This window comes from Oncorhynchus mykiss, chromosome 6, assembly GCF_013265735.2.
Source record: "Oncorhynchus mykiss isolate Arlee chromosome 6, USDA_OmykA_1.1, whole genome shotgun sequence".
Lineage (NCBI taxonomy): Eukaryota > Metazoa > Chordata > Actinopteri > Salmoniformes > Salmonidae > Oncorhynchus > Oncorhynchus mykiss.
This window is the reverse complement of record NC_048570.1, coordinates 17,425,554-17,443,902: the sequence shown is the minus strand read 5'-3', so window position 1 is coordinate 17,443,902 and position 18,349 is coordinate 17,425,554. Positions and strand designations below refer to the sequence as shown.

The 18,349-nt window shown below is 43.4% G+C and overlaps 1 protein-coding gene across 1 annotated transcript; it reads left to right on the top strand.

The window, feature by feature from the left end:
* The first annotated feature begins 226 nt into the window (after positions 1 to 226).
* On the top strand, positions 227 to 10,822 carry ccdc180 (coiled-coil domain containing 180). The gene is made up of 37 exons (XM_021605367.2): positions 227 to 739; positions 836 to 1,005; positions 1,217 to 1,305; positions 1,435 to 1,544; positions 1,747 to 1,875; positions 1,969 to 2,079; positions 2,163 to 2,258; positions 2,350 to 2,513; positions 2,696 to 2,815; positions 2,936 to 3,015; positions 3,109 to 3,197; positions 3,482 to 3,601; positions 3,707 to 3,880; positions 4,011 to 4,126; positions 4,256 to 4,388; positions 4,488 to 4,530; positions 4,633 to 4,760; positions 4,850 to 5,034; positions 5,131 to 5,306; positions 5,411 to 5,591; positions 5,711 to 5,857; positions 5,957 to 6,101; positions 6,220 to 6,336; positions 6,467 to 6,562; positions 6,718 to 6,804; positions 6,991 to 7,169; positions 7,396 to 7,466; positions 7,695 to 7,758; positions 7,904 to 7,981; positions 8,080 to 8,149; positions 8,306 to 8,450; positions 8,551 to 8,711; positions 9,127 to 9,264; positions 9,371 to 9,482; positions 9,568 to 9,673; positions 9,813 to 9,954; positions 10,090 to 10,822. The coding sequence occupies exons 1-37, from the start codon at positions 680 to 682 to the stop codon at positions 10,222 to 10,224; spliced, it is 4,467 nt and encodes a 1,488-aa protein (XP_021461042.2). The 5' UTR covers positions 227 to 679; the 3' UTR covers positions 10,225 to 10,822.
* Positions 10,823 to 18,349: the final 7,527 nt, after the last annotated feature.

Here is an 18,349-nt window from a genome sequence, read left to right as displayed (position 1 = left end):
CAGTATAAACAAGTCTATATACAATGTGAGCAAATGAGGTGAGAAGGGAGGTAAAGGCAAAAAAGGCCTTGGTGGCAAGGTAAATACAATATAGCAAGTAAAACACTGGAATGGTAGTTTTGCAATGGAAGAATGTGCAAAGTAGAAATAAAAATAATGGGGTGCAAAGGAGCAAAATAAATAAATAAATTAAATACAGTTGGGAAGGAGGTAGTTGATAGGGCTAAATTATAGGTGGGCTATGTACAGGTGCAGTAATCTGTGAGCTGCTCTGACAGTTGGTGCTTAAAGCTAAATGTTGCGTCTCTGGGTTTTGAAACTCTGTGTTTACTTGTTACAAACGAACCCGAGATGGCTTCGAGGATATGTTGTCATAGCGACGAATGGACGCTCTGCCTGGCTCGGATGGTATCGTGAGTTCGCATCCTAGCTAAACTCAATCGAACTTGAGCTAATAACGTGATAGCCAAATAAGTATTAACTCTATATTATATAGCTAAAATAGAACACAATGTATTGTCATGCAATGTATATTTTCAACTATGGCTAGGGCTTGGCACTTGAGCTGTTTTGCAAAGTAACGTTACTGAAGTAGCAAATAACGTTAGCTAACGTTACAGTAGCTGCTTGATTACATTGCATGTTTAGGTAAACTACGTAAAACTCCTGTCTCGACATTATGGCTGAGACTCGTGTCATTCCAAGTGGGAAAGTCTACCGCCAGATGTTTGACGCCCAGGTAGGCTATGGGTTGTTTATTGATATGAAATGCTTTAAAAGTTTCGTAGTGTCTATGTTGTTGCATGTTAATGCCACGCATCAATTTTATCCTCAGGTTCAGCTGTCAAGGTCTCTACATGATACTCGGAGGAAACGTGAGACTAATGAAGGATTCTTACCAAGGGACAACCCTCCTCTTAGTAGGGACACAGACACTGGTCTGCAGCAGCGGATTAGAACTATTCAGGCTGAAACCCACCAATGCTCAGAAGAAATGGCAGTTAGGTACAGGCACTGTGGAATACAAGTTGCATCCTCATACACATTCCCCATTGGGCACAGATGTAAATTCTATGTTTAATTTAATTTAAATTACATTGAAACAACATTGATTCAACCAGTGTGTGCCCAGTGGGTCATCGCTTATTGTCAATTTGTAATATTCATGTACTTTTGAAGGGTGTGTGAGTCTGTCTGACCCTGTTTGACACCACAGGGACCAACTGTTCTCAGGCATCAAGCATTGCCAGACGAGTGAGGAGCAGCTTGTTGAGGAGGAGATCCGTGGACTTCCTGACCATGTTGGCAAGTAGCACACTAAAGTTTTGCAGGCTTAAACATTGTAAGAGGGTGGGTGATGAGTGATGGTAGGCGAATGCAGACTTGTGCTTGTTTTGCCTGAGGTTATTGATCCCTTCCTTCTTATCTCCGCAGTGGCAGAAAAGCCAGGGTCAGACATCATTGACCGCCTGATGGAGAAAAAGCAGAGGAACCACCTAGAGGCTGTGGCACAGTTGTACAGGGACCTTTCTGTGCTCAGTGTGGTAGGCACCTTATATTCACAACGGTACCAAGTTTGAGTTTATATATTGAAGCAGTCATAGGCATAGTATAATAAACAAAAACATGAGTTACTGTAAGTTGGTACAATACAATTTTGAGTTATTCAATGTAATGGCTTGGTAATTATAATTATTACTATAATTCTAATAGTTTAGAACTGACACAATGCCTTATTGCTCGCAGGAGTATGAGACATTATTCAGGCAAACTGGGCAAGAGGTGCTGCACCAACTCTCAGTGTATGATGGCAATGTGGAGAGACAAATGCAGAGGATTGAAAATATTTCTGATTTGGAGAAGTTCACCTTACAGGTCAGAATGGCCTTAAATGGCTTTTCTTTTCATGACATCAATAGAATAAATAACCAACAACAACAATTTGAATTGTCACAACTGCTTTTACAGGGACTTCATGAGTTCTGGGATACAGTGAAACAAGAGTCAGTGATTAGGAGGAAGTGGATCAAGGATCTGGATGATACCCTGGCTAAGTATGAGTCTGACAGAACAGCCATGGTGAGTCTTATAGAACAGTACTATAAATGATCACTATGTAAATGACTTGATATTGTTCTTGACATTGTTCTATTGGTGTCCAGATTGCAGCATTGCTGAGAAAATACACAGGGAAACTGGAAAAAATCTGCTACGTAATGCCTTCAGATATCCACCGACTGATCAATAGAGAAGGAATGGTAGGATGTTCTTGGTGCATTATCATCAAGGTAGTGTAGAAATGACACTAACTGCAGTGCACAGAGACACTCATGTCGCCTCCCTCCGCAGATGATAAACCAGGCTATTCTAGCAAATAGACGAGCAGTGGCCAAGCTCCACCTGAACCTGATGGAGAATGATCTACAGAAGGAGGTATTCCACCGACTCCGATGGGAGGACAAACTGCAAGACTGGAAGAGCTTTAAGGTCCTTGGTGTGGTCAGCAGGTTCAAGTAGGTTGTTTCTTCAGTGTTCAACAAATTAATTCATCTCTTCCATGGAACTTCTAGTAGGCTATTCTGTCTTTAACTTTGACTACCAAAAAAAAGTCTGCCTCCTTATATTTGAGTTGTGGTATTTAGTGGCGTCATAATTCTTGGTTCACTTCTAAATCCCATCAACTTTTTGGCATTAGAGATTTCATGGGAAGCCCTCCAATCCAGGGTCCTAAGGACGTACAAGCTATTCTGGACACCATGAGTGCAGCACAGCAATCTTTTAGAGAAAAACGCATCACAATTCTTCAGTCACTCATGTGAGTGAGCAGGCAATTTCCCCTTGTTGTGAGATGAGTCAGTGTGTCACACTTAGTTAGGGATACATTAGACAGATATGACGACAATGATTGATTCATTGTCTCTGGGTTTATTTGTAGTGCCATGATACCTCCAAGATGTTCAAAGACTCTAATCGCTGAGTGGTATAACTCTTTGTCATCTGTCAACGAGCAAATTGGTGAGCAAATCCTTATTCTATACTGTCTTAATATTATGTTTATATACAAGTTTATATGCTTGTTCTGTGTTTTACATTTCTATGTTTCCTCAGATTGTATGCACATTGAATCAATGAGGAAGCTACATTCCTATTATGAAAATACTTGGCAAGAATGCCTAGCAGAGGTAGAACAAGTCAAGGTACATATCGGTCATGTTTTTCTTTTCCACCTTTTAGATCATCTTATTTAAAGCACATCTTAGGACTGATGCTGGAAAAATAGCACGAGCTAAGGCATGATGGTGCAGTGCACCTGGCCCTTGATAATTCATTGTGTCAATGTTTTCATTGAATCTGCCCCTATAAAATCAATTATTATTATATTATCTTTGAATTATAAATATTTCTCATTTCATTTGCTAATCTGGAAATGTACCCTGTAACCATGCCGAAGTCACATTTTCCTTTCCATTGGTTTACTTAGAAAGAGATTACTACATATGGGGTTTCTCCAGAAGAGATCCAGGATACTGTTAATGTTGAGTTCCTGCCTCTGATTGGGAAATGCCAGAGCCAGACTGAGGAGCACCTTGCCACCATGGATGTAAGTCCTGGGAAAAGAGAAAGACAACAACAGCACTGTATTTTCTATTCATCCTGTTAAAGGTTGGTGTTCCGTAATGCCCTGACTTTCCGTCTCTTACCCCAGAGAGCGTTTGAGTCCTTGGCCAAGAGAGCTGCTGTGCTAAGTAAGTCACTTTTCAAATTCACACGTGGGGCATCTCACCTATGGGAGGTGCACAGTGCTGGGCTGCAGAGGAGGGAGCAGCAGCTGCAAGACCAGCTGGACGAGGTGCGCTACAGTCAGGAGCATGAAATCCAGGTGAGCCTCATTCCCAGTTCCCACCACCAGCCCCCCCCCCCCCCCAGCACTGCCCTGCCACCACAAGGATCAAGGATACTGATAGCAGAACAAGGTACCCTGATAACTCCCACTGCTGTCTGTTTTCCAGAAGAAGGAGGCTAATCTTGATGTTATGTTGGACAGACTGAGACAGGAGAGCACTGAAGAGGCACTCAAAATCGCACTGGAGAAGGCTCTACACTCCCTGGATGAAATAAAACTTGTGTAAGCTACTATTGTCTGTTTTTCCAGAAATATAATATTATTTCTCGACAGAAGGAGTTTTTTCTGAGCCTGGTCTCAACTTCACATGCAGACTAGGCGTTTCCTACAGCTGTTGTATGATTTCCGTAGATACATGCACTTCTACAAAGAAGAGGTGGACACAGTGGAGAGTTATCCTGCCATGGTCTTGGAGGAGCTGCACTCTTACAGCTTTGCTGTCAGTCGATTCTTCAACGTCAAGGAGATATATACTGGTAGTCAGGTACGGATCTAAGATGTAAAGCAAACCACTATTACTATAACGATTAGCCTTGTACAGACTATTTGTTAATAACTTTAAGGGTCTATCTTTTAACCACAGGACTCTGAGGAACTTCGCTCCCTTTATCCCGTCATAAACCTTGGTGAGTTGGATATTGTCCTTTAGCAGCATTCAATTTCATTGCTGTGACATTACTTCAGGATCCTATGTATGAGCAAACATTTGTGGGATGTTGGATCAATAGATTTAAGTGGGAGGGCCAGTGTGAAGAGGACAAGACAGACCACTGTACAGGGAAGGAAACGTTGTCCGGGAGGATTCCAGAAAAGTCCAAATCCAGCACATTCATCCTTTGATGAATTTGACACGGAGGTTCAAATCCATGCAACAACACAAACTGCTACTTTTATTTTACCATGGCAGTGTAGGCATGGAATATAAATTGTTTCTCCTTGCTGTAGGATGTCATTGATTCCCATCGGGAGTTTCTTGACTCTCAGTCCAGTGAGACATTCTGCACCTGTAAAGGCAATGTGTACAACGGTCAGAGCTTTGTCTCTCAATGGGACACGGAGCAGGATTCCATTCCATCTGAGATGGAGTTGGTTGTGTTCCCCAGAAGTCTTCTTGCAGATCTACAAAAAGAGTACAGGCCTGTATAAAACCATTTGTCTGTAGTACAAGTCATTATTTACTGTTGAAGGAGAGCCTCTTTCTGAACAATGTCCCTCTTTCCTCGTAGTATACGTCTGTTGTTTTTCAATCACCTCGAAGAGAGATATCAGACTGCTCTGACCAACACGATGAATATTGTGGCAGCCAAGAAGGAAGCACTGAAGTCAGAGCAGGATCTCCGGCTGCACCTCCACCAACCACGGGCTAAGAGAATCGAGGTGGACATCCACAATGTCCGTGCTGGTGAGAAGATTAACCCATCTCACCTTCCAAGTCCACTCTAAATAAACAGTCCTCCCAGTAGTTTACTGTAAATGTATGTACATTTGTCTGTCTGCCCTCTTTAGCGGAACTGGTACTGCACAGAGATCGTGTGGATAGGCACTGTAAAGGCATCTTGCAGGCCCTTGGCAACTGCCGAACGGACTTCCACGAACTCCAGATTCGACAGCACAAACTGACTGAGGACTTCAGATCCCAGATTTACAGCATGGAGGATGTCTTTACCTATGCCACCAAGTCAGACGTGTAAGGACATTTGTGGTTATCTAACAAAACATTTAGAACATCCATTTACGTGCAGTAATGATGACTTTTGTTGATCTTTTTCTCTTTGTCAATGCATCACTGCTCATCTCTGTCCTCAGGCTGGTTGGACTATGTGGTACGCTGCAATCCAATTTGGAGAGCCACATGAACATCATTCAGGCATCACAGAGAAACTTCAGACAGACTCTGGAGTCTAAGCTGGATGGCCTAAGAGAGACCAACGTCCAGTTAATCAAATCCTTTAAGTAGGAGTTGTTCCTCTATCCTGAGTTGTTCCTCTATACTTTTTTAATAGGGTGTCAAAGTACGGATTATTTGGTAAAGGATGGCCTTTATGCCTGCAGGCTGTTCTCAGATGGAGGGAACTTCACACCCAAAGAGATAGAGGCGCATCACAAACGGATTGAGAAAATGGTTAAACGTATCGACTCCAACGACGAGGCTATAATGCTGGATATGGAGGGGACAGAGTCCAAGTGTCTGGAGCTGGTATGAACTTTAACTAAACTCAAAGAAAAGTGACATTACATTTGTTTTGACCCAGATTATTTCAGTGTTACATATTTGTGCTGAGCTTTGCCATACCAGTGTTGCATTTACCCCTTAGGCGAAGGATGTGATAAACAGATTTGAGGAGAAATTCCACTTTTTGACAGTGGATTTGAAGTTTCTGGAGAAAATCCAAGGAATGCTAACAAATACACAGGTTCAGATAAAAACAGAGGTACATTATTATATCTGGTCTGCCCGTCTCTCATGATATCTCTCGTTTACTGTCTTGCATCCCTCTCTTGCCATTACTCATATCTTAACATACACCCACAGGTCAAAATGTGTCTGCTTCTATTTTACAGGCAACAAAGAGCAACATGCAAAATAAGAAAATCAACAGCCTCCTGACAGAGTTAAAAAGTTTGGTAGATACTTGTGCCAGAAGCAGTCCAGAAAAGGTACTAAACTCAATCCAAATGTGTGCTGATTGATTTATATTTTTCTATTGTAAAAGACTACTAGACAGAGCATAGCACATAATTTTTGTTGCATCAATAACAGCATATTTGTACTATTTTTCCTAATATATGTTCATTCATTTTCCCTCTTGTAGACAGTGACGACAGATGATGTTTTCACTTTTACGTGGTCTATAATAGAGGAATTGAGGGCACGATGCCATTATCTCCAGTGCTTTTTGGTAAGTGTGTTGCAATGGATATAAAGTCTTCTATATAAACATACATAAAGACCCAAAAACACATTGTTATATGAGAAATAGACTGCAGTGGATTTTACTATGTTGTTGTTGATCCATAGTTTTTATTGTTGCATTGACCATGACTGAGGTCCAGCTGGGGTTTAATGCAGTGTGTTTTGTGTGCAGAACCCTTCCATGGCAGTACTGATGCCTGAATGCCCTCTCCAGGGGGCCTTCGCTGTAGCAGCACGTCCAAAGTCCCGCAAGTCAGCAAGCCCTGCCATAGACGGTCTGCTCCAGCCCAGCCGCATGGGGGTGTCCTTCATGGATGATGTGGCCGTGGGGGTCATCCGGGGACTGCTGAGGTCAGAGAGAAGCTCACACAGCCTCTAATAATACAATTGGTAACTCTGTTTATAAGGCCATAGAGAATCATGTTCATATAGACAGTATCCATTTAGGAAAGCGGCTGTCAGAACTCCCTGGTCAAAGACGAGATGTATTAGGTCCAAATAGGCCAATTTAATGACTGATCTTTTACATGAGAAATGCAGTGAAAAGGAGAACTGACATTCTCTGATGATTCCTCAGGCTAAGCAAGCCTAAAGTCACCCAGGAAGCCAATTCAGAGTCGACAGAGAGGGTCTCAGCAGCAGTCACAGGTACCAGCCATGTTGGCTTACAATGATGTCACCCACTTCAGAGAAGGGTGGAATTAAATCTAGCCAATAAGAACTAGCCTGGTGCCCAGACTCTGAGCAATATTGCTGTTTGTACTTAGCTATACTAACGTACTATGTGGTCTGTCTGGCTCCAAGGATAAGAACAAATGCAAAAGTCATGCTGCTTCCAGTAAGATGTAATGTTTTGTCCCTCTGTGCTCTTTGTAGTCAGGTTGTCGTCTCCTATCGGGCAGAGGTCAGGGGATTCTGCCGAATCTGTCAGTGCACAAAGGTCAGAGGGAACCTTCTCTGTGTCGTTATCACTGGAGCACAATCATGCAGAAATCACTTGTAGTAACAGTAGAGTTCCTGTATAGCTTAGTATTGCTGGTCAGTTTACATGGAGACCTAAGCACTCTCATCTATTTATTTTATAGTGTGAAGAGGTTTTCTAAACCCACTCGCTTTGACAAGAGATTCCAGGTGTTTGGTCCCAAACCAGAGACACATGGCGTGTGAGTAGTCCTTAATAGCACAGCAGCATGCCTTACGGAGATCAATGCTTTGCAGATCAATACTGATTTAAATTCTCTCACTTCTGTCATTCTTTCAGAACTACCTTCAAAAGTTTGATAACCAGCATTCTTTGGAAGACCAATGATATTCTTCTCCTGGTTGCTGAGGTAACAGCTCATTCGTTATAGTCTGCAGTTAAACCCAATATTGCCATGTGTCATTTGATCCTATGTTATTTGTAGTAAAGTCTAATATTCCCAATTATCACAATCTTCCCAATGTTAATTGTCAGTAACACTACTTTAATTGTTTGTGGCGATCAGGAGTTCTATAAGAAGAAGGAACGCCGGCCTATCACAAGGCCTCAGTACCTCCAGGAGACGTTTGAACAATGTGCTGAGGAGATTAACAAAAGGCTGCTCGTCTACCAGAGCCAAACTCAGGACTACCACAACAACTGTCTGCAAGGTTAGCATGGACTTTTGCATTTCCATCGATTGGGTACAGTTGAGGCACATTTTCTCCCCCTTCCTCTCCTTCCTGTCACGTGTTCCCTGACTTTGGACAGAATTCCGACAGCAGCTGAAAGACATTGAGGAGGGTCTTTCCAAGGTGCCAGGGGTGCTCATCTCTAAACTGGGAGAACAACACCTGAGGAGCCTGAGCCAGGACACAGACAACATCCGTCAACAGCTAGGCATCACTCTGCATGAGAGCGAGGGGAGGAAGGTACTGTCGCCTTGTTTAAATGTCTTTCCTTGAGGAAATCTCTGATCTGACAAGGGAAGATTGGTGAAAGCAATAGAGTGGAAACCATGGGCTGGATTCAATCCGTATCGCCAAAGGTCCGCGTTAAAATTTAAAGGCAATTTCCGATTGAGCCGACATGCAGTATTTACAGTGACTACAGTCTCTGCGACCGCGGGAACATTGTCTTTAACTATCAATCGCGCTATAAAGCAGACCTTCAGCGCGGATTGAATAGAGCCACCTTTAAATCTATTCACTCAGAAATCTGTAATTATCTCAGTGGAGGAAAGATGCATTATAAAATATATTCCAACGGGGGGTGGGAGGGGAGTCAGTCATACTAGTGAATCTCCTGGTGTGGAAAGGAATTCATGTCTGTAACTTGTCCTTTCAGAAAAAGCACAGTGGCAAGCTGGGTGTGCGTCTGAGCCATCCTGCTTGTGAGAAAGAGTTGGAGGCCTTGAATCGTGCTGAAGAGGAGAGACAAAGAGAGCTGACCAATGCCATCAAGAACACTCTGCAAGAGCTACAAGTGAGCACTGACCATATCCACATCTGTTTTCACCTTATCAGCAGTAGGGAGTTGGCAATTCGGTGGCTGTGAGTCTCATGGATGCACATCATTTTGTGGATTTCAGGCATGTGTGAGGAAACATGGGGAGGAGTTTGTGAGAGCACTCACCTCTCTGACAGAGAACCTGCTGTTCCAGATGGACAACCTCCTGACCGTAGATGAGGTCCAAGTTGGCCGTAAGTCTCCATCCATCCTCGCAAGCCTTGTTGATTTAAAAGTCAAAATAACCGCCTTCTTGTTTGATCTGATCTGGAATTGTAGAAGCTGAAATGAAGAGTGAAAATGTCACCACTCTAATTCGCCGAAAACAAGCTGGTATTCCGCTAGAGGAGAAGCAAAGTGCATATCTAATACAGCGAGGCAGCAGGTAAACGCAGTCTGGCAGTGAAAAGCACAATATGATGGTACAGTAAAGACTGCAGTAATATTTTCATATTGTGCACCTCTTTAAATGAATATGATTAATACAGTCCTGGAAATGTAACCATATATGACATATGTGGTAGAACGTGGCCAGGAATCTCTAACTTTGGATCCAGTACTGATGGTCCAGTGGAGCAACCATGCAAGAAAACAGCCTCCATCACCACTGCAAAGACCACCTTAGGCCACCTGAGAGCAGTGGAGGCCCGTGAATCTATGTACCAGGTAGGAGGCCAAGGCATTAACCTCAGACATGTGAGCAGACAAACCCAGAGGCTAGCTATAATACATAATATGACATATTAGAATGTTCAATTAAATAGGATGTTGTAATGTGTGTGTTTGGTTTGGGGCCCACAGTTCTATGAGCAGCGGCACAGGGAGGAGCTGGCCCGGGCCGTGCAGGAGAGCCAGGTCCAGAGGACGGAGGTGCAGTGTTGGGAGGAACACTGGAGAGGCTTACTGAACACTCTGACCCAGCTCAACGCTGAGTGAGCACCTAGCAACTCCGCACCAGAGCTCACAGTTTTCTACAGCAGGACTAGACTAGATTAAAATGAGATTTCCAGTGACAAATAAAATCATGGTTTGCATTTTTCTTTCTCTTTCTGCCACTAAGGGATTGAAAATACTGCTTCGGCAAAATTGCGTATGTGTGACTAATATTGTCTATAAAACACAATATTCAATACACAGAGCGTAGATTTTTGTTAATTCTGGCCGTGATTTTATCAGATCGCAGATGGTAGACTATGGCTTTTAAAGGCAATGTTCGGTAAATGCTGTATATGTCAGATCAATCTGAAATTACCTTCAAAAACTGCATTTTCGACTGCAGTGAGCTGTGCTATGGATAGAATCCCAGACAAACTCTTTACAATGAATGCAACTTTGTTGTTGTTATACATTATTTTTTATTTCAAGTGTTGTGGTCTTCATAATTCCACATGAAGAAATTGTTATAAGGTCCAATGTAGCCATTGTTTTATGCCATCATCAAATCATTTCTGGGTAACAATTTAAAGTACCTTGCTGTGATTGTTTTCAATTAAAATGGTCAAAAATAAATAGAAAATTAAAATGAAATGTTGGCAGAGAGGTTTGGAACTCTTCTTATTGGTCTATTCCAGGGGTATGTGCCATACAGGATTTTGATCTAACTAGGCACCACACCAGACCAACTGAGCTAATTGATCAGTTCAGTGATTGACTAAATTCAACACACCTGGTCTTCCAGGTCCGTAAAATAAAAAACATGAAGTGCTTGCACACTCCATACCATGGTTACCTACCTCTGGTCTATTATCTAATTTACCGCATGGTGACGTCACCATGGAAGGCCAACATATCAGCGGTCTAAGGCATTGCATCGCCGTGCTTGAGACGTCACTACAGATCCGGGTTCGATTCTTGGCCGTGCCCAAGAGACCTGCGGCGCACAATTGGCCGAGAGTCGTCCGGGTTAAACAGTCTCCAGTTGTACAGTGTTTCTTTCACCCAACACATTGGTGTGGCTGGCTTCCAGGTTAAGCGAGCAGTGTGTCAAGAAGCAGTGCACCATGGCAGGTTTTCGGAGGACGCTACCAATTGGATATCACGAAAAAGGAGAACAATAAGAATCTGCATAAAGTAAATATGCGCATTCCTACCAGTGATATGTTTCCACCAAACTGACTTGTTGCAGATAAATAAATTGCATGATGACAGTGCACACAAAAATGTACTGCTTAAGTTTTCACATGCGGCATTGTTTAAAGTGGCCAGTGATACATTTTTACATCAATTTTTCCATTATTAAAGTGGCTGGAGTTGAGTCAGTATGTTGGCAGCAGCCACTCAATGTTAGTGGCCTTGAGATAGAAGCTGTTTTTCCTTCTCTCGTTCCCTGCTTTGATGCACCTGTACTGACCTCGCCTTCTGGATGATAGCGGGGTGAACAGGCAGTGGCTCGGGTGGTTGTTGTCCTTGATGATCTGTATGGCCTTCCTGTGACATCGGGTGGTGTAGGAGTCCTGGAGGGCAGGTAGTTTGCCCACGGTGATGCGTTGTGCAGACCTCACTACCCTCTGGAGAGCCTTACGGTTTTGGGTGGAGCAGTTGCTGTACCAGGCGGTGATACAGCCCAACAGGATGCTCTCGATTGTGCATCTGTAAAAGTTTGTGAGTGCTTTTGGTGACAAGCCAAATTTCTTCAGCCTCCTGAGGTTGAGGAGGCGCTGCTGCGCCTTCTTCACCACGCTGTCTGTGTGGGTGGACCAATTCAGTTTGTCCGTGATGTGTATGCTGAGGAACTTAAAACTTACCTCCCTCTCCCCTACTGTCCCGTCGATGTGGATAGGGGGGTGCTCCCCCGTTGAGTGTGAGGTTATTTTCCTGACACCACACTCCGAGGGCCCTCACCTCCCTGTAGGCTGTCTCGTAGCTGTTGGTAATCAAGCCTACCACTGTAGTGTCGTCTGCAAACTTGATGATTGAGTCGGAGGCATGCATGGCCACGCAGTCGTGGGTGAACAGGGAGTACAGGAAAGGTCTCAGAACGCACCCTTGTGGGGCCCCAGTGTTGAGGATCAGCGGGGTGGAGATGTTGTTACCTACCCTCAACACCAGGGGGCGGTCCGTCAGGAAGTCCAGTACCCAGTTGCACAGGGCGGGGTCAAGACCCAGGGTCTCGAGCTCGATGATGAGTTTGGAGGGTACTATGGTGTTAAATGCTGAGCTGTAGTTGATGAACAGCATTCTCACATAGGTATTCCTCTTGTCCAGATGGGTTAGGGCAGAGTGCAGTGTGGTTGCGATTGCGTCGTCTGTGGACCTATTGGGGTGGTAAGCAAATTGGAGTGGGTCTAGGGTGGAGGTGATATGGTCCTTGACTAGTCTCTCAAAGTACTTCATGATGACGGAAGTGAGTGCTACGGGGCAGTAGTCATTTAGCTCAGTTACCTTAGCTTTCTTGGGAAAAGGAACAATGGTGGCCCTCTTGAAGCATGTGGGAACAGCAGACTCGGATAGTTTCTTATGACAAATGTTTTTGTTTTTAGGGGTGTGACTGCATCTAGGGTGTTGCGCAAGGTTAAATTGAGATCCTCAGTTAGGTGGTTAACTGATGTTTGTACTCTGACATCCTTGGGTAGGCGGAGGGAGTCTGGAAGGGCCTCTAGGAATCTTTGGGATGTCCGAAAATGTATAGCACGACTTTTGATGATTCTTGGTTGGGGTCTGAGCAGATTATTTGTTGCGATTGCAAACGTAATAAAATGGTGGTCCGATAGTCCAGGATTATGAGGAAAACCATTAAGATCCACAACATTTATTCCACGGGACAAAACTAGGTCCAGAGTGACTGTGGCAGTGATTAGGTCCGGAGACATGTTGGACAAAACCCACTGAGTCGATGATGGCTCCGAAAGCCTTTTGGAGTGGGTCTGTGGACTTTTCCATGTGAATAATAAAGTCACTAAAAATTTGAATATTATCTGTCATGACAAGGTTCGATAGGATTTCATGGAACTCAGTGAGGAATGCTGTACATTGCCCAGGAGGCCTGTAAACAGTAGCTATAAAAAGTGATTGAGTAGGCTGCATAGATTTCATGACTAGAAGCTCAAAAGACGAAAACGTTTTTTTTTTTTGTAAATTGAAATTTGCTATCATAAATGTTAGCAACACCTCTGCCTTTGCGGGATACGAAGGGATATGGTCACTAGTGTAACCAGGGGGTGAGGCCTCATTTAACACAGTAAATTCATCAGGCTTAAGCCATGTTTCAGTCAGGCCAATCACATCAAGATTATGATCAGTGATTAGTTCATTGACTATAACTGCCTTGGAAGAGAGGGATCTAACATTAAGTAGCCCTATTTTGAGATGTGAGGTATCACAATCTATTTCACTAATGGCAGGAATGGAGGAGGTCTTTATTCCAGTGAGATTGCTAAGGTGAATACATGTTTAGTTTTGCCCAACCTAGGTCGAGGTATAGACATGGTCTCAACGGGGATAGCTGAGCTACACTCACTGTGCTAGTGGCAGACTCCACTAGGCTGGCAGGCCAACAGCCTGCTGCCTGGCCTGCACCCGATCTCATTGTGGAGCTAGGGGAGTTAGAGCCCTGTCTGTTTGTAGATAAGATGAGAACACCCCCCCAGCTAGGATGGAGTCTGTCACTCCTCAGCAGGTCAGGCTTGGTCCTGTTTGTGGGTGAGTCCCAGAAAGAGGGCCAGTTATCTACAAATTCTATCTTTTGGGAGGGGCAGAAAAACATTTTCAACCAGCGATTGAGTTGTGAGACTCTGCTGTTGAGCCCATCACTCCCCCTAACTGGGAGGGGGCCAGAGATAATTACTCGATCCCGACATCTTTACAGCTGATTTACACTCTGGAGCTATGTTGCAGTGACTACAGTGACTGTTTGGTGCCCTCTGATTGTTTCATCCTAACATCGTTGGTGCTGACGTGGATAACAATATCCCTATACTCTCTACACTCGCCAGTTTTAGCTTTAGCCAGCACCATCTTCAGATTAGCCTTAACGTCGGTAGCCCTGCCCCCTGGTAAACAGTGTAGTATCGCTGGATGATTAGTTTTAAGTCTAATACTGCAGGTAATGAAGTCGCCAATGACTAGTGTTTTCAATTTGTCAGAGCTAATGGTGGGAGCCTTCAGCGTCTCAGACCCTGTAACGGGAGGAGTAGAGACCAGAGAAGGCTCAGCCTCTGACTCCGACTCGCTGCTTAATGGGGAGAAACGGTTGAAAGTTTCTGTTGGCAAAATGAGCGACACAGGTTGAACATTCCTACAGCACTTCCCTCCAGAAGCCGTGAGAAAGTTGTCCGGCTGCGGGGACTGTGCAAGGGGATTTATACTACTATCTGTACTTACTGGTGGCACAGACGCTGTTTCATCCTTTCTTACACTGAAATGACCCTTGCCTAACGATTGCGTCTGAAGCTGGGCTTGCAGCACAGCTATCCTCGCTGTAAGGCGATCGTTCTCCTGTATATTATGAGTACAGCGACTGCAATTAGAAGGCAACATGTTAATGTTACTACTTAGCTTCGGCTGGTGGAGGTTCTGACAAACCACGTCCAGATAAAGCGTCTGGAGTGAAAAAGTTGAATGAAAAAAAGTTGAGCGAGGGAAAAACTAAAAAATATATACGGTAATTAAAAACCGTAAAGTTGTCAGGTAGCAAAGTAAGGTTAGCAATAAAACGCACAGCAGCACGTAAACAAGTCTGTCACCTTGATTACTCCAATTTGTCTCTCGACACGTTCTAAACTTTAATTCTGAAGGCTAAGTTGCAGAAACCTCATGATGGGTATAGGTGAAATTTGAGTATCATGTAGTAGCCTAAACCTATCAATGTTACATTGAGCTGGGTGAATGAAATATTAATGGCATTCATCCAATATGCTGTAATAGAAATAAGGCCATGCTCATACATAAAAAAAAAATTGGCCTCCCCAATCTTAAAACGGCAACGACCACCAATGTAACTCATCCAGAGCTCTTTGAATTCTGGCAGAAAGCCATTATAAGATATCTGATGGGAAACATTTAGTAGTGAAATACATTTTATCGATAGCAATTTGAATGCACAGAGATAAGTTGACGAGAACCTGAAGCCCATTGTCATGCCATTCATCCACCGCCATCACCTCATGTACTCACCAGACATTTCACCCATAGAGCATGTTTGGGATGCTCTGGATTAACGTGTATGAAAGCGTGTTCCAGTTCCCGCCAATATTCAGCAACTTCGCACAGTCATTGAAGAGAAGTGGGACAATATTCCAGAGGCCACAATCAACAGCCTGATCAACTCTATGCGAATGAGATGTTGCACTGCATGTGGCAAATTGTGGTCACACCAGATACTGACTGGTTTTCTGATCCACATCCCTACCTTTTAAAAATTTGCTCCATGGCTCAGTTGGCCAAGTGGAGGCAAGGCTGTTTGGCTCAGCTGCAAAGAGGAATAACTGTGCAACTCTTTCTGTGTAATTAACCATGCCATGCTGGTGGGTGGTAGCATTTAAATAAAACCCGGCCCTGACACGAAACTTTGGCTGAAAATCATTTGCAAATCATTTGCATTTCAAAGGAAAAGACACGTCATTGATATGGATTTCCACAAATGTCCCACTTACATTGCAAAAAGTGTTCTGGTTCTTATTAATATACTTCAGAATCCAATTTATTTTACAAGTATTATTTAGAGTATTAAAATCTAAAACCTCAGAACCTCCATGTTTTTGGATATTACTGAGTATATCTTTCCATAGATAGTGAGGCTTGTTCCGCCAAATAAAATGATAAAGAATGTTATCTAAGTCTGTTACAATTTGAAGGGGTAAGTCAAGTGATAACGAGATATAAACGATCTGGATAACCCTTCAACCCAACCATATAATGAAATATCCCTCAGTAACCAGAGGTTCAATTTCTTCTTTGTTTTCTCAATAATGAGGTTAAAGTTTAATTTACTCCTTTGTTTTTCATCCTTGCATATAACAATTCCAAGATAAGTCACCTTATCTTTAATTGGGATACCATATACTTCCTGTAAAACACAGTCCTTGAGTGGAAATAAGACTGATTTATTGATATTAATTTTTAAACCTGAAACTATGGAAAAGTCTTCAATACAGGAAACTGCTTTAGAAATCTCATTCCCGTCTCTCAAAAATATGGTGGTATCATCAGCCAGATGACATCATTTAAATTCCTTGCCAAATGCTGAAATATCTTGACGAAGCCCTTTCTTGATATGAAGAGCCATAATTTGAATAGCCAATAAAAAATAAAATTGACTAATTGGGCCTAATGCAATGGCCAAAATCAAATCTTTGGGTTGTCCCGTGAGCTAATTTCACAGAGCTAGTACAACCACTATATAAAGTTGGGACTGCTTTAAAAACAAAAATCACCAGACCCCAAAAAGTTATTGCTTTGAATATAAACTCATGTTCTACAGTGTCAAAAGCTTTATATAATCAACAAACATAAGAAAACTATCATCAAGGATGAGGTCATTATAGTCAATCATATCTAAGATCAACCTGATCCTGTCTCAGCCTCCAGTATTTATGCTGCAGTAGTTTATGTGTCGGGGGGCTAGGGTCAGTTTGTTATATCTGGAGTACTTCTCCTGTCCTATTCGGTGTCCTGTGTGAATCTAAGTGTGCGTTCTCTAATTCTCTCCTTCTCTCTTTCTCTCTCTCGGAGGACCTGAGTTATCTGGCCATCCCACATATGCTCTCTCTAATTCTCTCTTTCTTTCTCTCTCTCGGAGGACCTGAGCCCTAGGACCATGCCCCAGGAATACCTGACATGATGACTCCTTGCTGTCCCCAGTCCACCTGACTGTGCTGCTGCTCCAGTTTCAACTATTCTGCCTTATTATTATTCGACCATGCTGGTCATTTATGAACATTTGAACATCTTGACCATGTTTTGTTATAATCTCCACCCGGCACAGCCAGAAGAGGACTGGCCACCCCACATAGCCTGGTTCCTCTCTAGGTTTCTTCCTAGGTTTTGGCCTTTCTAGGGAGTTTTTCCTAGCCACCGTGCTTCTTCACCTGCATTGCTTGCTGTTTGGGGTTTTAGGCTGGGTTTCTGTACAGCACTTTGAGATATCAGCTGATGTACGAAGGGCTATATAAAATAAATTTGATTTGATTTGATTTGATGTTATGACTAATGTGTCGACCATGCATAAAACCAGATTGTTCTTCATCAATTATGATGTAAGCCTTGTTTCAAGCTTTTAGCAAATACAATGGCAAATAACTTTCCATCATTATTCAACAGCCTAATGGGCCTCCAGTTGTCTATATAAAGACTATACTTATTAGATTTGGGAATCAAAGTAATTGCACCTTGATTTAAAGAAACCAGTAACTCCCATTTTTCTATTGATTCTTAGAACATAGCAAGAATGAAAGGAATCAATCGATCATTGAATGTTTTATAGAACTCACTTGTTAAACCATAATTTCCAGGGAATCTGTTGTCCTTAAGGCTTTATTTTTTGTGGATACTTTTTATGCCTTTTCTCCCCAATTTTGTGATATCCAATTGGTTGTTACAGTCTTGTCCCTTTGATGCAACTCCCCTACGGACTCGGGAGAGGCGAAGGTCGAGAGCCATGCATCCTCTGAAACACGACCCTGCCAATCTGCACTGCAACACCGACCGAAGTGACCGAAGTCAGCTTGCAGGCGCCCAGCCCACCATAAGGAGTTGCTAGAGCGTGATGGGACAAGGAAATCCCAGCCGGCCAAACCCTCCCCTAACCCGGAGGACGCTGGGCCAATTATAAGCTGCCTCATGGGTCTCCTGGTCACGGCCAGCTGTGACACAGTGTAACGGATGTGAAACAGCTAGCTAGTTAGCGGTGGTGCGCGCTAAATAGCGTGTCAATCGGTGACGTCACTTGCTCTGAGACCTTGAAGTAGTGGTTCCCCTTGCTCAGCAAGGGCCGCGGCTTTTGTGGAACGATGGGTAACGATGCTTTGTGGGTGACTGTTGTTGATGTGTGCAGAGGGTCCCTGGTTCGCGCCAGGGTATGGGCGAGGGGACGGTCTAAACTGTTACAACAGCCTGGGTTCGAACC

Coding starts and splice junctions, on each gene's coding strand:
- ccdc180 (XM_021605367.2), top strand. CDS start 680: ATGGCTGAGACTCGTGTCATTCCAAGTGGGAAAGTCTACCGCCAGATG. Junction 2,080..2,162: donor AGTCTGACAGAACAGCCATG/GTGAGTCTTATA, acceptor ATTGGTGTCCAG/ATTGCAGCATTGCTGAGAAA. Junction 3,881..4,010: donor GTCAGGAGCATGAAATCCAG/GTGAGCCTCATT, acceptor TCTGTTTTCCAG/AAGAAGGAGGCTAATCTTGA.